This window comes from Rosa rugosa, chromosome 4 (assembly GCF_958449725.1).
Source record: "Rosa rugosa chromosome 4, drRosRugo1.1, whole genome shotgun sequence".
Lineage (NCBI taxonomy): Eukaryota > Viridiplantae > Streptophyta > Magnoliopsida > Rosales > Rosaceae > Rosa > Rosa rugosa.
In genome coordinates, this window is record NC_084823.1 from 35,862,700 (window position 1) to 35,880,105 (window position 17,406).

General features: G+C 37.5%; 2 protein-coding genes across 2 annotated transcripts; both read left to right on the forward strand.

Annotated features, from left to right (window-relative positions):
• Positions 1-5,077: 5,077 nt before the first annotated feature.
• On the forward strand, positions 5,078-7,715 carry LOC133745959 (cinnamoyl-CoA reductase-like SNL6). Its single transcript, XM_062174115.1, has 4 exons — positions 5,078-5,359; positions 5,460-5,617; positions 6,423-6,623; positions 6,915-7,715. Exons 1-4 carry the CDS (start codon positions 5,203-5,205, stop codon positions 7,347-7,349), a joined length of 951 nt encoding a protein of 316 aa, XP_062030099.1. The 5' UTR covers positions 5,078-5,202; the 3' UTR covers positions 7,350-7,715.
• A 4,586-nt stretch (positions 7,716-12,301) lies between these two features.
• Positions 12,302-16,321, forward strand: LOC133743683 (zinc finger CCCH domain-containing protein 56-like). The gene is made up of 2 exons (XM_062171696.1): positions 12,302-13,637; positions 15,736-16,321. The coding sequence occupies exons 1-2, from the start codon at positions 12,872-12,874 to the stop codon at positions 16,008-16,010; spliced, it is 1,041 nt and encodes a 346-aa protein (XP_062027680.1). The 5' UTR covers positions 12,302-12,871; the 3' UTR covers positions 16,011-16,321.
• Positions 16,322-17,406: the final 1,085 nt, after the last annotated feature.

Consider the following 17,406-nt stretch of genomic DNA (forward strand, 5'->3'; position numbering starts at 1 on the left):
AAATTAAAGAATGTGGATCTTTGTATAACCTCATGAAGAGCGTTATAGGGCTTGTATAATTTTCCCTTACAGGGAGCTTAAAATATTGGACTTTGTGGATATATTCCACATAAATTCGCGCCGTTACATTAGTGTTTCCTCCCCCTAACGGCGAGAATACTATTAGATTTAACCACACCAAATATGTGTTTATAAATATTGGATTGAAAAATCCTTTGGTGGGTGGCGAGCCCAAACCAATTTTTAGGTCAAAAACTTGTAGTTAATGATTGTCACTTTCTCAATTTCTCATAATTGATTGAGACTTTTTCTTAAGATAAGATAAGACATGGTGGATAAATATCACACACCAATTCATGTCATTTTTCATACACGATATTTCTCCCCCTTATGGAGGAAGATTGTCTTATTAAAGTGACAACTCACAAATATGCGATAAATTATAATATCCTCGGTAGGAAAGTTTGCAATTATTGTTGTATTATACAACAATGTAAAGTATGTAGATAAGTCTACATGACATAGTAGATAAAATAATGACACATTGGTCACGCCAAAATAATTTTATTTGGCTCAATGAAATTTTTAATTCATGATATAGTATATATTAGTATACTTGTAGTTGATTAATACAACTTAAATTAGGTGAAAATTTCATCACCAATATATGCAATGGTATTCCATATAGGTAACATAATACGAGCTTAGTTGGAGCCATCAATCAAGATCTGCAGCTCTTGAGATGATTGTTACCGTAGCTTTTTGAAGCATCAATTGTGAAAAATTATCAACAATTGCAATGGATCATGTCCATAGTTGCATTATATGCATGCAACACAACTATGTTTGTGATATTTGTCATGAACATTTATTGTTCAAATTGAATTTATTGATGAACACGTGGTTCATATTATTGTTTGACACTGAAAACAAATGTCAAAATTATATACTCAAAGAAGAAAAAGACAAATAAAAATAACTAAACAAAGCAAAGATAGATAGAGCCTAAACATAGGCTTAAAATTAATAGGTGCCAAGAACACCGCCGCTGATCATGTCGTCAACATGTTATCCATTATCTACAAACAAAAATCAGAGAAGTTGTGGTTGCTATCTTCCTTGACATGTTCTCCACATAATTTTTATGGGAGGTAATCCGATGCATAGCGGAATTGAAATCAGTGATAGAGTTGAAGTTTTGAAGGCGCAAATGCGTCCATCAATATCGTGCTCTAGGTAGATAAATGGATTTCTGGTGAGCAAATCAATCAGCAAATGCTTGCCAAAGCTCAAATGGGTATTTCATCGTAAGGTACTCATCTTTTAGACTCTTGTCAAGATGATGACGCAAGAAAATCATAGCCTTAGCGCGATTTTGCACTGATGACTTATTGTCAATTTTGATGGCATCTCCAAGGTTGTTAGCCATAAGGTGAAATTCGGCATCAAATAGTTCTTGCCAGAAATTTCAAGAGGATCAAAGTCCAAGTTTGTCAGATGCGTCACCTTTCTACAAAGAGAAAAGACGAGATATATCAGGATCCATAAGTATTAGAACAGTATGTTCTATGAAAAATGATAAAAAAATTCATATACGAAACAGAGTTTCGAAGCGTTCATAAATATGAACAATGGATCCCATAGGGAAAACACGAGAAAAACATTCGTGTGATGTTTGTAGAACCATAGGTTCTAAGATTACTCGGTCAGTGGACTGAGCCTTGACTATTGGAACAATAGTTCTCAAAGTTGAATATTAAACATACATCTCAACAATTACATTATATAAAAGATACATACAAATATATGTAAATTATATGATCACATAAAAAAAATTGATGTTCATATGTAATAGGAATAAAAATGATAAACATGAAGCACATATATCTGTTATGCGATAATATGAGATATCTATGTTATATATGAATCAATTCGTTGAGAATGAGAGAAAAACTCATAGATCATTAGCCTTGGTCATAGGCAACTATGTTTCACCAGAAGGCTTGCGGATCATCATAGAGTTCAAAGAAGAAGAAGAAGAAAAAAAAATAAGAGCAAATGCGTGATGATAACGTGTTATAAACTAGAGAATAAGAGAGAGATAGAAGAGAGAAACAGAATATGGAGGCGGTAAATGTGTATGTTTCATTCTCATTAGACCCTTTTATATAAGAGTAGGATTTACATCAAAAGGACATAACTAATGAGTATTTACAATGAACAGCCACATATATATAATATTTACAACAAATGAGAGATTTTGGTTAATTTTTTTTTTTTGATATGTCATATAAGGATATTTTTGGAAAAATAAATAGAAGATAAGTAAATTTTATACTGAAATTAAAATGTAAGTAGTGAACAAGTAGGGTGAACAAAAAAAATGATAGGGTGGCAATAACTGCACCCTTACTTTATAAGTTGGTACTTAATAGTGAGTGTACGGACTCTGTCGCACAACAATTGGTTTCAAAGATAATGAATCCATTGGGACATGTCACCAAATATTGCAAAATACAATAAATCAAGCTAGCTCAAAAAAAATAGAGCAGCTCGGAGACTCAAATAAAGTCTCTCGATAACTAGAATGACTTGAAAACTAGGTGCAATAAATTCTCGAAAAATTTCTAATGCAATTGGATCATGAATCATGATATAATTGATGAGGTAAACATTGAGAAAAAGATTGCATCTCGTCAAGCTAAGGATTACTAGGATTATCTAGACCATGATATCTATGAAACCGACGCACTGTGTTAGACTTTTAGTTTTTACTAAATGATTTGTTTATGACTAGTTTCATTTTACCTCTCTGACATTTACATCTTAATCAGTTGTGCCTATGAACTTCTAGTTTCATCACATGTACTCCTATATTCTCCAATTTAATAAATCAAGTCCAATAATTAATTTTTCCATTCAATATTTTGTAATTTGAAAACGTGGCTCTAACATTCACTAACGTAACATTGAAATTACATCATAAGTGACTAAAAATTCAAAATATATTACACAACATACTTGGCAAAAAGCTAATGATTAAATTCCATACGCAATTCTAGCTAACGCCCCTTGCTGTTGCAACACCAAGCCACCAGTGCCACCCTCCACCACCACAACAGCCACTAGATTGGCTGGCTATTTCGTTAGAAACTGGTTACAGGCCAACACTCTATGATTGAAGAGTACACAGCCTCTGCACCGGTCTTTGATATTCTCATAACTCGGATCAACCTCCACCACTGCAGTCGCTACAAAATCGAACGACCATCGCACCCACAATCGCCGACACACATCTAAAAACGTCCGAATCCTCTGCAGACCAATCACTTGACCTTATCTGATCGAACTTCATTCACACAACCAATCACTTTACTAATAGTCTAATACGATCTCATTTATTAAATAAATTATATAAAAAAAATTTATTGGTCTCATTAACCCCTAAAATTTGAACAACCTTAATAAATCCACTTTATCTCCTAAAATTTACACATGCATTATCATAAAATTTGCCAAGCAAACACAACTCATGCACAGCTGCATACATTATTATAACAGTAAAACATATTCCAGTTATATATCTTGCTATATTTTATTTAATATTGATTGAATTTATTGGGTTGGGCAGAGAAAAAGAACGGTCCAAAATCTCCCATGGCTTTGTTTTTTTCTGCACTGGTCCACTCTAAACACAGTTCTAGAAGACAGGTTCGAGACGATGACCATAACTATATAGTCCATTTCGAGTAATTAGGTTCCCCATCTTTCAAAAGAAAACGAAGTGAGTAGGTTTGCGATCGTGTTCTGGTCTACGTAGGTGAAACTTAATTGTTATAGACACATGGCTCCACCAAACTCCATATATACCATTCATTCATAATTCATTTGATATATCCAGATTACCCTCCTCCTCCTTCTCGCTTCATTCTTCGTCTTCCAAGTTTTATAACAACTACCTCCTACCCATCAAACCCTCCACGCTCTTTGAATGCCAGCCACCCGTCCATATCTCCATCTCTCTCTTCTATTTCTGGGGGTCTTCGATCCCAACTTGGGGGTTGTGATTATCTCATGCTTCCTCTAATTCTTTCTTTAATTATTGGAGCTGGATATTAATTATATTTCTAACCTCCAACTGTTTTTATTGGATAATTGCCGTCCATAATTCTGCTATGGAATAATTTCTTGTATTATATGTGAAATGGTCAACGAGGAAGAGAAGTTCTCTGTATACAATGAATTTGCACGAAAGAAATTGTACAAACAATATGCAAATTTGAGCAAATATATAGGTGAAGTATACACAATGAGGAAACGTTAGAGTGAGCAAATTTGACAAGCAAGTTGGGGAGTTTTTGGATTTAAAACGTGGGAGGATTATGTATCTTCTAAGTTTTGAGCTCAACTCTCTATTAACGGCTAATTATAAAAGATGATCGATATAAAATTGTAGAGTGAGTTCAAATCGAATGATTACACTTGCCATATTAATTAGTGAAACAAAATTGATGACTTTAGAAATTTCGTTAGAAAGTTTCTAAATTTTATGCATGTCTGACCTAATATAGCAGTATTTCATATATAGTAACGATCAATCTAATCCTGTCTTCATCTTTCAAACCATTTCTCATACGTTTTTTTTTTTTTTTTTAAATAATTTCTTACAGACTATTTTGCAAAAGATTAATCAAATTAGAAATCAATTCCTCTTCTGCCTTTATCTAATTGATGGATTTACATAATGAAAAAAAAATAAAAAATTACGATGTATATATCTCATATGTATAATTCAACGGTACGTTTCAGTGTTTCACACATTAGTAATTACGTAATCGTTGATGCTATCTAATATGTTTATCCTCATAATTAGTAAGTGATCGCATAATTAGTATAGGATTTTTTCGTTAATAACTGATCACCTGATTGGCATGCTAGAAGCCTAGAAAATGTAGACTAGAAAACAGAGGGTGGTGTGTATACACACTATCCACCGTTGGTATCCAAAATCCAAAAGAACTCGTACGTCTTGAATGTAACTAACGTGTGGGACTAGTTGTTTATATATAAACCTCATCACTCCCCTCCCTAGTCTCTACCTATAACCTGCAACCTCACTATTAATGTTGCCAGCACCCTTTAAAACTATAAACCCAAAACAAAAGCAAAGCTAGACCCTCTCTCTCTCTCTCTATACCAGACATGGCTCCCGCAGCTTCGAATCCTTTCGACGACCACCACGGCACCACGAGCTCGACCACAGTCTGCGTAATGGATGCGTCAGGCCACCTCGGCTCGACCCTCGTCCAGCGCCTGGTTCAGAGGGGATACACAGTCCACGCCGCGCTTCAGAGCCATGGTGGGTCCATATCGATCAACTTCTTGGTTCATGATGTTATATATATGCTTATTATGCTCGACCGTTTTGTGTTTCTTATCGGTTTTGTGTGATGAATCAGGGGAATCCAAGTTGGGTTCGGTTTCTTGTGAGAATAACAAGAGGCTGAAGATTTTCCATTTAGACCCATTTGATTACCAGAGCATAGTTGATGCTTTGAAGGGCTGTTCTGGCTTGTTCTACACTTTTGAACCTCCACAAGACCAGCCCGACTATGATGTATGTTCATTCTCTCCGATCCCCATTTTTCATTTTTGCATTTTCACTTCTTTTTACCATTCTTTTGAATCTGAGGCCTGCAGTAACAGTAAATTAGCTTTAATTGTGTTCATGATCCGCTCAAGGGAAACTGTAATAATCAACTAGTAGTAGAGTTATGCTGAAGAATTTTTTTTTTTTTTTTTTTTTTTTTTCCTTTCTTGGTCAGATAATTATGCAGCATAAGTTACTAATATGAAGTGTCATTTCCATTAATTTTTTAATAGAAAGAATATGAATTTGAAAAGGGTTTTTTTTTTAATTTAAAAAGAATTTTATCTTATCTAATCAATCATATGAATAGAAAAGCATATGACTAAGTTCAGTTCATATGAATTATGCTTCCTATGAGTGGAGAACTGGATATATTCAATTTTTATGAGAGTAGAATCATTCATTTACGTCAAGTAACTTCATGTCTCTAATAACTAAACATAGATCGTTTTACTTCTAGCTCTAGTTAATTTGCTTGCCAATTCCATTGTGCTTTGGTTAAGAGTCAATTACCCAAAGAAAAAAAGAGAGACGCTTTCTAAATATGGATCATCATAGTCTTCTAAATTGATAAGGATATTTGTCAAAATTTCTAAACTTTTTTGAAAAGTTGATTGACTCAATGTTCCGACTTTATCATGATTTGTCCCAAGTCATTAAGCTTCAAAAATATTGTCTTCACTAGCGAAATTTTAATTTCAAGGATCATTTCTGTTTTTTTTTCCCCTTAATAAATAAGAATACTTTGCTAAATATTTTTGGATCCGTGTAGGAATATATGGCAGAAGTAGAGGTGAGAGCTGCACACAACGTTCTAGAAGCATGTGCCCGAACGGAAACCATAGACAAGGTTTTGTTCACATCATCAGTCACCGCCGTCGTTTGGAGCAGTAACAACAAATCGACGGTCGCTGCTACGCCGGAGTTGGACGAACGGCACTGGACTGACGTCAACTTCTGTCGCAAGTTCAAGGTACTACGTACTTTCATTATTAGGTGGGCCATGGACCGGCCCAGCCCAACACTCATCAGAAATTAAATTAACACTCACTGGCGCTACATCCTCCACACGAAGCACCAACCATAGATAATGAAATAGACCTAACATTAAAAAAGTCCACTACTTGAAATTACATTAATACCCCTTACCAAGCTACGCTTTGAGTTCGGTCACTTTCCTGCTACGCTTTGAGTTCGGTCACTTTCCTGCTTCCTTTTGACTTTGTGTACTAATGCTTTGCCCTTCAAAAATCGTTACAAACAGCTATGGCATGCCCTATCAAAAACCCTAGCAGAGAAGACAGCGTGGGCGTTGGCAATGGATAGGAGCTTGAATATGGTGTCTATGAATGCAGGGTTGATGATAAATCCCGACTTGTCCATCAGCAACCCCTACTTGAAGGGAGCGGCGGAGATGTATGAAGACGGCGTGCTCGTGATCGTCGATATAAATTTCTTAGTGGATGCCCATATTTGCGTCTTCGAAGACATCACAGCCTACGGTCGATACTTATGTTTCAACAAAATCATCACTCAGTCGGAAGACGCTGTTAACCTTGCCCGGAAGTTGACCCCTTCTGCCCCGGCCTCGTTGCCCCAAAGCAAGGACCAGGATATGAGAATCATCCAAGAGAGAATAAGCAACAAGAAGTTGAATAAGTTGATGGTGGGTTTCAAGAGTAAATCTCAAGTGTGTTGAAGGAGGATATTGTTTATATGGCATGGTGGTGGTTAAAAAACCACCCCATGCCATACAAGGTGGTGGTTAAAAAAACCACCCCATGCCATTAAGAGAATAACTGTGTCTGGTATATCTATACAACATGATTAGTTATATATATTGGTAATTAATGTTCTTATTAATGTGGTTAATTTCCTTGTTTTGGAGCTAGCTAGAAGTTTTCTAAGTTATTGCACTAGTAATTCAGAAGCCAATCAAGGCGCTGCTGGTATTGTAGCATAATTGTAGTAGACAACTACTTCACTACTACTTCAGATCTATTTGTAAGTTCTCTTCATAGAACTGTAATTTATCCTTTATTATAGTTATTGGTTTGGTAATCAATCCACAAGAAGTAAAGACAATAAACAACCATCTAGTCTCTTAGAACTTTTTTTTTTTTTTTTTTACTTTGTTAAGGGGAACCTAAAGGCTTCCTAGGCCCAAGATAAACTCCTTCAGTGCATGTGAAATGCTCCAACTGTGCATTGCAGCACAGTGCCTGACCACTTTGACAGCTTCAGGGTTCGAACCTAGGTTGGGGAGCACACCCAACTAGTCTCTTAGAACTTAGAAGCTCCAATTACGACTAGGAGGTTACGATCGACAGTGGAACAAGACGTAAACAATGAAGGATATCTAAGACGAAAACTGTATGTATCAATATTTGATATGTCAAAACATCCCTAAAACACTTAGAACAAGTAATTACTAAATTGAATCTAATCTTTTATTTGACGGAAATTATCCATGTATTTTCCTTCTATCAATTTCAACGTATTTTATGCTGATAACGTAAAGGGTTAGTTTTGTTCATGTTAGTCCACTTATGAACCCCAACTCAAAATGCGTAGAATGAGACACACACAATTATATTTCACATTTTTCACCCGAACCTTTAGAATTAAAGTGGGGCCCAAACAAAAAAACCCTAGGAGAGTATTTCTCTTAACCTAGTCTTCTACAGCACCCTAGCCTCTAGCCTCTAGCCTCTTGCTATCGCTTCCTCCTCTCTATGGCCTCCATAGATGCTGCTCCTCTTGCTCACGCAGCGGGTGGTAGCGCCCTGGATCTGGGAAACATTAGCGGTGGTGCTGTGTGCAGGTCCTCCCAATCTTTTCTACTTGGAAAACCTTTGATCGAGGATGACAATGATGTGCCTCTTGTCACTAGACCTGTAAATGGACCGGGTTTTGATCCGGACCCGCTCCAGATCCGTAGCTATTAAACGGGTTTGGATCGAACATTTTGATCCGTTGATCCGTTAATGATCCGAATCCGTTAACCCGTTTAATAAACGGATCGGATTTGGATTTAGGTCGATCCGATCCGTTAATGATCCGACCCGTTTTAGTAATAAATAAATATTATTTTTTTATTAATATATTATTATTTTTTAAAAATATAAAATATAAAATATAAAATATAAAATATAAAATATAAAATATAAAATATAAAATATTAAAGATTTCTAATATTACTTTTTTGCAGAAATCTAAGAGGCAGTCTTTGTAATTATTGTCAAAAATAAGTAATTTTATTTTTGGTGATACTCTTCATGTAGATCATGTTATTTTAATATTTTATTAATATCTTATGAGATATTATGATATAAATTTAATATTACTATTTAAAATTTAAAAATATTTGAAATTATAAACGGATCGGATTAGCGGATCGGGTATCCGTTAATCCGACGGGTACGGATTTGGATCAAGGTATCAATGATCCGCCGGGTTAACGGAGCGGGTTTGGATCGAATTTTTTTTTTTAGTAAACGGATTTGGATTTAGGTCGATCCGATCCGAACCCGATCCATTTACAGGCCTACTTGTCACTCTGAAGAAGAAGACCGGTAGACCGCCGAAAGTAAGAACAAGAGCCAACGTCCCAGTAACTGCAATTGGAGGTTCGGTTTCTAGCCCTAGAGATAAGGGCAAAGGAAAGCCTTAGGCTCTCCTGGTCTCTTGCCTACCACTTGAAATTGGGTCTTCTGTTACTTTCTTCTTAGTTTACTCTAGTTGTACACCAATTGAAGTCTCTAGGCGACTAGGTTTACTTTTCAATGAGGGGTTAGTAGTGAGGACTTGATTTCTTGTTGTTTAGGCTTAATAAGTGAGTGTATGTGTTAACAATGAGGGTCACCTGTCTTTTGCTTGGCTGCTTGTGCCATTTAGTTTTTTTGGTATGAGACAATATCTGATGTACGTGTCTTTTGGCTATGGATAAGTAATGAAGTTATCTATTTTGGCAAAAAAAAAAAAAAAAAAAAAGTGGGGCCCAAATATGTAAAATGTTTCAAGTTAATATAACTCGCTTCTACCTTTGAGTTTGTTTTCATTTGGTATGTAGTCATGTAGATCATATCTCGCCCATCTGATCCAGATTAGCAACCATTCTTTTTTGGCATTCGTCAGTGGCGTACTTTGTTAATCCCTCTCTCTTTCAGATCTATTCTTCCTCTTCTTCCAAGATCATTTTCGGCATCAGTCCATCAGTCACTTCTTTTCTTCTTCTTTTTATATCGCTTCCTCTTCTTCTTTTTCTTCCCATAATGCAACAATCAACAGCCTTGCTCCGTCTCGGCAATCAATCATTAAGCCTTGCTCTGTCTAGAGACCCAATCAATAGTCTTTTCGGGAGTTCACTTAGGTAACAACCTTTTTGGGCAACAGACGTTTCGTCGTCCCGTCATTCAGTTATCAGCCGTTTCAACTTTCAACATTAGTTAACAATCAACACTCATGTTTCAGCATCAACTAGTCTTCAACAAGTTTTTTTGTGGAATTAGAATTTCTTTTGCTTTTGATTTTGGTTTTGGTATTGGATATTGTCATCAGTAACAACCAACATTGACATCAAGTTATCTATCAACATCAAATTTTAGTTTTATTCTTGTTTGCTTGTAACTTTTTTTTTTTTTTTTTAAAGGGGGATGGTGCGGCTGCCCTCAATTCTAAACAATGAAACTGCAGAATACAAGGGAGGACATACAACTTGAATCATAGATTACAATAAATATCAAGAGAACTCCTGAAATAATATCAAGAGTCTCCACAAAATCTGTGTATTCTAAGATGCACGAATTAGTAAAGAGTGCACGATTGGCTACTCCATTTGCTTTGATATAGCAGTGACATACATGAAATATAACTTTATCATGAAAATGATCATTACAAATAACATAGTTTTCCCACTATGTTGTGACACAGAAACAAATTCAGTGACACTCTGTTTCATCCTGCAACTAGGAAGTTGCGTCCATTTGATCAAGCAAACATGTCGTCGTCTCGCTAGGACAGACAAGGCACAGTGGGTATGCATACCGGGACAAAACCCACGTCACCCTACCTAAAAGTGGTAGGGACTTATTATCGGCATAGAGCCACGTCTTATTAAAAGCAATTATTGTCGGCATAGTGCCACGTCTTATTAAAAGCAAATAACAATAAAACAAATCAGAAAAGTAAAATGGGTCAAGGGTCAAAGCCCAAGCCCAAGCCCAATCCAAGTTAGAAGACTGCAGATGCAGCAGCACCACCATCTTGCAATCACCCTTGTAGTCACATCATCAGCAGTAGCTCCACCACCACACCACGCAATCGTTGGTCGTCCCTCCATCCCTCCATCATCCACATCCTTCTAGCAAGGAGGGCTGCCCCTCCCAATCACCCCCCTCTTCAGACCGACTCCCAAACCTGATCGGAAACCTCTGCTTTGATCTGCGCACATCAGGTTCCAATCTCGTCACGACCCTCTCGTCACCACATGGCGACCACACCTCTCGCTGTCTGTGCTCTGATCTATGGTGGGGCGACACCAACGCCACCTTCATTCCACCTAACCGCCATCCTCTTTCACTCCGACTGGACCAGCAAGACCACCAATCACCAAACACGAGATCCCTTCTGGCCCGTCCGACGCCAGTGCTGTGAGGACGTGCAGTCGTACCAAGCATACAAACAACCTAGAAAACGAAGCCACTCCGCTGCCTTTACTCCGACTGGACCAACATTACCACCAATCACCGAACACGAGGTCCCTTTTGACCCGTCTGACATAGCTGCAGTAAGGGCGTCCAGTCGGACCAAGCATACACTCTCCTCTGAAAACCAGACGCGGCTCTAGGGTATTGAGAGAAAGTTTTTTTCTTTTTCTTTTTTATTCATCCAAATGTAACTTATGTTTAGAAGAAAGAAATGTGGTTGATTTAAGAAATGGGAAGAGATAGCTAGGTTTGATTAGCCTGTTATTGGTAGGAGGACTCCTATGCGGGCAAGTCCATGCAAATTATATATACTTACTCAATACAAAATTAGCATAAGCTCAAAATAGGTTGGTTCAGTTTAAACTAGTTTATTCCGAAACAAAATCTGAGACCAAACCAAGATTTTTAAAATATAATCCAAACTCAAACCGAACCACAGATTTTTTAAGCAAAAATCAACTTGAATCATCGGTTCTGATTCAGTTTATTTGGGTTTCTCAATTCTTTACTAGAAACTTCCGAATGTAATTGGTTCAGGAAATAATGTGGTAGCTGTATCGGTCAATAATTATTCTTGAACTTTTTTATTTTTCTTAAATTCAACTTTTACATTTAGAAAAAAAAGAAAAAAAGAAAAAAAAGAAAGGAAGAAGTGGCAAACACATGTCAACATGCTAGTTATTACATTACATAGAGAAAAGAAAGGAAAAGGTGAGATGTGGAATCAATTTTAGGGAAATTTTCACAATCTAAAAAAAAGTCAGAGAAGTTTTGAAGATATTACAGTAGAAAATGTCTAAAATTTGAACTAAATTCACGGTCTTGAGTTCCTGTTTAAAACATGGTACATCGGTAACAGATGAAAGTTTCAGAGTAAAGACAAAACCTTAAAAATATCAAGTGGAAAAATACTGAGAATGGATAAAAAATGGCACCAAAGTACAGAGACCTCGTTAAAGTCTTTGTTTCCTCCTTTCATACATTTGATGTGTGTAGTTCGGAAGATGATGTTCTCCTCCTTTTGGGGGCTCTCTGAACCAAAATCTATCTCTAAATTCTCACTTTCCTTTTCCCACTTCTTCCATTAACTCTACCACGTTCCCCTTTCACTTCATTTACCATTTTCCCATTTCTGGTATTCCACTTTCTCATAAACTCTTATGGATAATTTGGGGCTTTAGATCCATCCGCAATTCCAACTTGGTAACTTGTATCCTTCTCTTTTAGATTTGTACTAAATTAATCTTTCTTTGATCTGTTGTATCTTCTATTTGTTGTTGTTGTAATTCCTTCTCAGAAATTTTATAACTAAAGCTTTATACTTTGGGGGTATTAGATGTGTTTCTGAGATACCCATTTATCTTATTGCTCAAATTTCATCAATTTCAATAGAATTTGGGTGAATCTAGTTTCTGGGTATCTATCTGTGCATTACAGAGAACTTTAGGATAGCACTTAGGGTTTGTACAAGGCATTTTGTTTTAGTTTAAAGGAGTTTACTTTCTGGTTTGCAATGAGTTATGGTAGAGAAACAAATGTAGTTCAAGTAATCACTGGGAATGGTGGTGGAGCTGATATGTGGTCTGGTGACCAAGCAGTTTGGGCTACTGAGGATGAGTATCAAGTTTGGAATAATGGTGATGCATTGGGGGATACCATGTCCAACTCGAATTATGATCAGAGGCAATCCCAAAGTCGCTCCGGAAGCGAACCTCCCAACAAGAAATCTAGGAACACCCAAGATGTGACTTCTTCTAACCGGTCGAAAGCCATTGGGAAGATGTTTTTCAAGACCAAGCTTTGTTGCAAGTTTCGAGCTGGAACGTGCCCGTATGTCACTAATTGCAACTTTGCGCATAGCATTGAAGAGCTTCGGCGGCCACCTCCTAATTGGCAAGAGATTGTGGCTGCTCATGAGGAAGAAAAGGCGGTGTCTTCGGAGCCCAGGGAAGAGTTTCAGATTCCGATTGTGACCACAGGTTATGGTGTGGAGACTCAGAGGTCATATAAAGGGAGGCATTGCAAGAAGTTCTATACTGAGGAAGGGTGCCCTTATGGAGATAATTGCACTTTTCTTCATGATGAGAGTTCGAAGAATCGGGAGAGTGTGGCAATAAGTTTAGGCCCCGGAGGCTATGGTGGTGCTGCAGCTGCTGCTGCTGCTGCGGGTGGAGCAAATAACAAGCCATCAAATTGGAAAACAAGGATTTGCAATAAGTGGGAATTGACAGGATATTGCCCATTTGGAAGCAAATGCCATTTTGCTCATGGTGTTGCAGGTATGTGTTATAGACTCTATTTCCATTCTTGTTTAGAGGACAGAAACCTCTTGATGTTGATTCTTTATATATGCTTTTTTCAGTCTTTATAGCTTGAATCTGGTAATATAGATTGATTTGAGAATGAGATTAGTTTCATCCTCGATAATAGTAAATCATACCCTTATGATCCTTTTCTTTTAGAACTAGCTATCTTGCTTCGGCTCCGTTACTGTCCTTTGAGTTTCATTACATAGGAGTCTGCTGTCCTGAATTTATGATGCCCCAAATTAGTTGTTCACTTCTACAGACTTTGTAATAGATTAATTCATGCAACATTGTAGCCCAATTGGATCCATGTTTTGTTGCTTTTGATTCGGTTGAGTGCTTGAGCAAACTGAGTCATTCATTTTGATTAGCTATTGTTGCTTGTTCTGTTGGTGTATCTTGGTTCTGCCCTTTAACAGAAAAGAATGTATGAAGGCAGGATTGGTTCTTTTTCCTCATAATTAAACATGCAAGTGTGTGCTTGTCATTCATGGGTGTTGGCAAGCTCAAGTCTGATATTAGGATTGAATTTCTGGGATGAAAGATCGTAGCATGGAACGTTTTTCCGAACCTCCCATCGTATCTATGTGATCAAAGCTCTAGAGGCATGTTAAGGAACATCTGTCTCAACAGAAACTTAACTACATTTTGAAATTGTTGCGTACCATCCACCTTTTGGTTGGGTCTGACAGAGAGCAGGGAAGAGATCTCTTTCTATCATTGGTTTTCAACCATCTGTGTGAAGCAAGGTGTGCGGAAGTTGCCTTTGCTGGTTGTTGCAGTTGAAAAACTCTTCTGTTTCTCTTCTCCGGTTGTGTATAGTTGAGTATCATTAGTGAATAGGAAGGGAGCTAAGGAAGAAGACCAGCCAAAGAATACCCTTAGGACGGACTGACCAAATAAGAGGTTACCCTTACTCCAGATCAAATTAGTGCAGTTTAAGCTTGGTAGAATACACAGGCGACAGACCACCTAGAGTCAGCAAGTCATCCATGGGTCTGGGGCTGTTCCCCATCCCACTCAAAAACGAGAAAGGATAGGAACACACTAATAGTTTAAGAACACCTAACTTGGAAGAAGGGTAAATTTTCCATTGGAAAATTTGTAAGAAAATGTCTAAGCGATGCTCTTAAAACTGCAGATACCCCCTTAGCATCTATAGTTTGAGGAGAAGTTTAGCTTTCCACAGAATTAGCTGTGAAGAGTGAGTTAGTATTCTGACCCAGTGTGCTGTAACAGAAGCTATTTGTTGAAGTTTTTGTTGTTCAGGTTTGCTCTAAGCCATTTTTTTAGCTATTGCCCTGTGAAAAAAAATCAAATAGAATGGAATACAAGTAGTCATACCCAGTATTCCATTTTCTTTTTACTGCTTCATATATCCTCTTTGAGATACCAGATATGAAACTCAGGTCTTTCTAAGGTGAAGAACTTTATAGTTCTTACTGTGTGTTAAAATGAGGAAAAGATAAAAAATGCGCTCCTGTAGTTCCTCTTGGAAACTCCCCAGAAACCTGGTGTATATGATATCCAAATCATGTTAGACACTAGACCTCATAGGCAACTGTAGTGATGGTGATAATACATATCACCAACCAGCTTAAGAGTGACTAATCCACTTTTGTGGCGATCAATTACATGCTCACCACTGGGCATTTGTGTACTGAAGTTTAGGGTAAGGCCTATTTCTTAAATGGGCACACATGGAATTCACAGTTCAGTGCATTAAGCTTAAGCAAAGTCAACAGACACAGAATATAGGTTTACAACTTGATTCAGTTTGACTGCCCAATGCTGTTCCTCTTGAATTTTACGTGTGATCAGATTACTAGTTTGTTCTTGTTTCTGTTCTCTCTTCACTTTGTTCACATTAGATGTAAATTTGCCCTTATGCGGAAGCACTTGGCATCGTCTGTTGGTCATAAATTTCTGTACCACTGGGTGATTTGTCTTGGGCGTTTAGATTAGCGCAATGGCTATTATTATAGTAAACTGATCGATATACTTCTTATATCATAACTTTATGATGCTCATGGAAATTTGAATATCTGACTTACTGACTTTCTGACTACAGAATTACACCGATATGGAGGTGGGCTTGTGGACGGAGAAATTAGAGATTCTTCAGTCCCTCTTGACAATAAGCAGGGAGGAGTGCCTTCGAAAACTCCAGCTGATAATGTGGTAGTATCAGTCCCTATAGTTCCTCATTCTGATTTATATCATGGAGTTCCATCACAGAGATCATCGATAGTAAGTCAGAGGCCAGGGCAGAGAGCCCATCAGAAATGGAAGGGGCCAGACAAAATCAGTAGGATATATGGTGACTGGATAGATGATATCGAATAAAATTTGGGGTGTCCTAGCCTGCAAATGTTGAAGTTGCACAACGGTCACTTGTACCCTCCGTGGAGTTAGTTAGGAAACTGGACACGTAGTCTCCATAAGAGATTACAGGATCATGTAGCTGTAACTTTTCTGTTGAAGTAGATTTTGTATGCTTGCTTCAAGTTCAGATTGATGCAAGGCTTGTTGGAATCACAGCCCGTATATTCCCTCTGTGAATTTTGTTGTTGCAAATGTAACTGAAGCTTGTATCACTTTCCTAGTACCAATCCTTGTTGCCATATATATTATGAGATGACCATCATTAGCTTGTATCCGTGTTTTTAATTATCAATTAAATAATTCCCTCTCTCCCTTTCTATCCCTCACCGGTATACATGCAGGTGCACATCTCTCATTCTGGATTCATTCTAGTAGTACTGAAGGGAGTTGCACAGGAACTTCGGAAATTTTGGCATACCTAGAATCAAAGTACTAAAATGCTGCTCCTGCTTGCATTTTGTGCAACATTATATGCTTTTCGAAAGCGTCACAAATAGTTTTCAAGGGTGTTTGGTCAAGCAAGTCCCCACTTCTGCTTCTATTAGACGGTTGATGAAGCCTGTTCAGATAGAGGTAGGTTTATTACGAGTATCCTCTAAAGATTGAAATTTGCCCTATGAAACTTTCCGACCTTGTGCGTTGCGTCGTCTACAGACATTACTTTAGCTCAAGCCGCAAACCGGAACCTCAAGAAAGCTACCCAGTTTGTTATATATAAGATGAGGAATTTCTGAAATGCCTGATTCCCAAGCTTACCCAAAGAACAATAAAGCTTACCCAAAGAACAATAAAATAGTGAGCACAAGCACAAGATCACAAGTAATGCCTGATTCCTTGGCACATTAACACTGGTTCAAGATATTAAGGTTGAGGAGTTCAGTTTCAAACCTATAAAGCAAATTTAGACAAGTTTGTATATTTAAGTCATGATGCTCCAGATGATTCTGTGTGTGTGGTTTAACTGTTTGCTCCTTTTTCAGTCTTGAGCGTTTCATTTAGAGCAGCTCGGAGATGGTTGCTCTTGTGGTTAATTATAAAATAAATAAATAAATAAATCCCACCCACAATATCACAAATATTTTGCACGATTCACGTGAAACTTAGCAAAGCCTACGGGAGATGGCGATGATCAACCGAACCATCATGACCGATTGAATGCTGTATTTGGTTTTGGGCAGCATTTTCTTGTGTTTGCTTCGGGAAAGGTTCTCACTGCTGACCCTTAGGCCATCTTCAATCGTCAAGGTCTAAAATAGACCATGATTCCGTGCGGCAACATAGTAGGAAAGTTGTGCTATTTGTAATGATGCTTCTCAGTAGTAGAGTTATCTTTCCGTTATGTCACCGCTTTGTCAAA

What these genes read in the sequence shown, in the direction of transcription:
- LOC133745959 (XM_062174115.1), top strand. Translation starts at nt 5,203, where the DNA reads ATGGCTCCCGCAGCTTCGAATCCTTTCGACGACCACCACGGCACCACG. An exon ending in CGCCGCGCTTCAGAGCCATG is followed by an intron (nt 5,360 to 5,459) that starts GTGGGTCCATAT and finishes GTGATGAATCAG; the next exon opens with GGGAATCCAAGTTGGGTTCG. An exon ending in ACTTCTGTCGCAAGTTCAAG is followed by an intron (nt 6,624 to 6,914) that starts GTACTACGTACT and finishes CGTTACAAACAG; the next exon opens with CTATGGCATGCCCTATCAAA.
- LOC133743683 (XM_062171696.1), top strand. Translation starts at nt 12,872, where the DNA reads ATGAGTTATGGTAGAGAAACAAATGTAGTTCAAGTAATCACTGGGAAT. An exon ending in TTTTGCTCATGGTGTTGCAG is followed by an intron (nt 13,638 to 15,735) that starts GTATGTGTTATA and finishes TTCTGACTACAG; the next exon opens with AATTACACCGATATGGAGGT.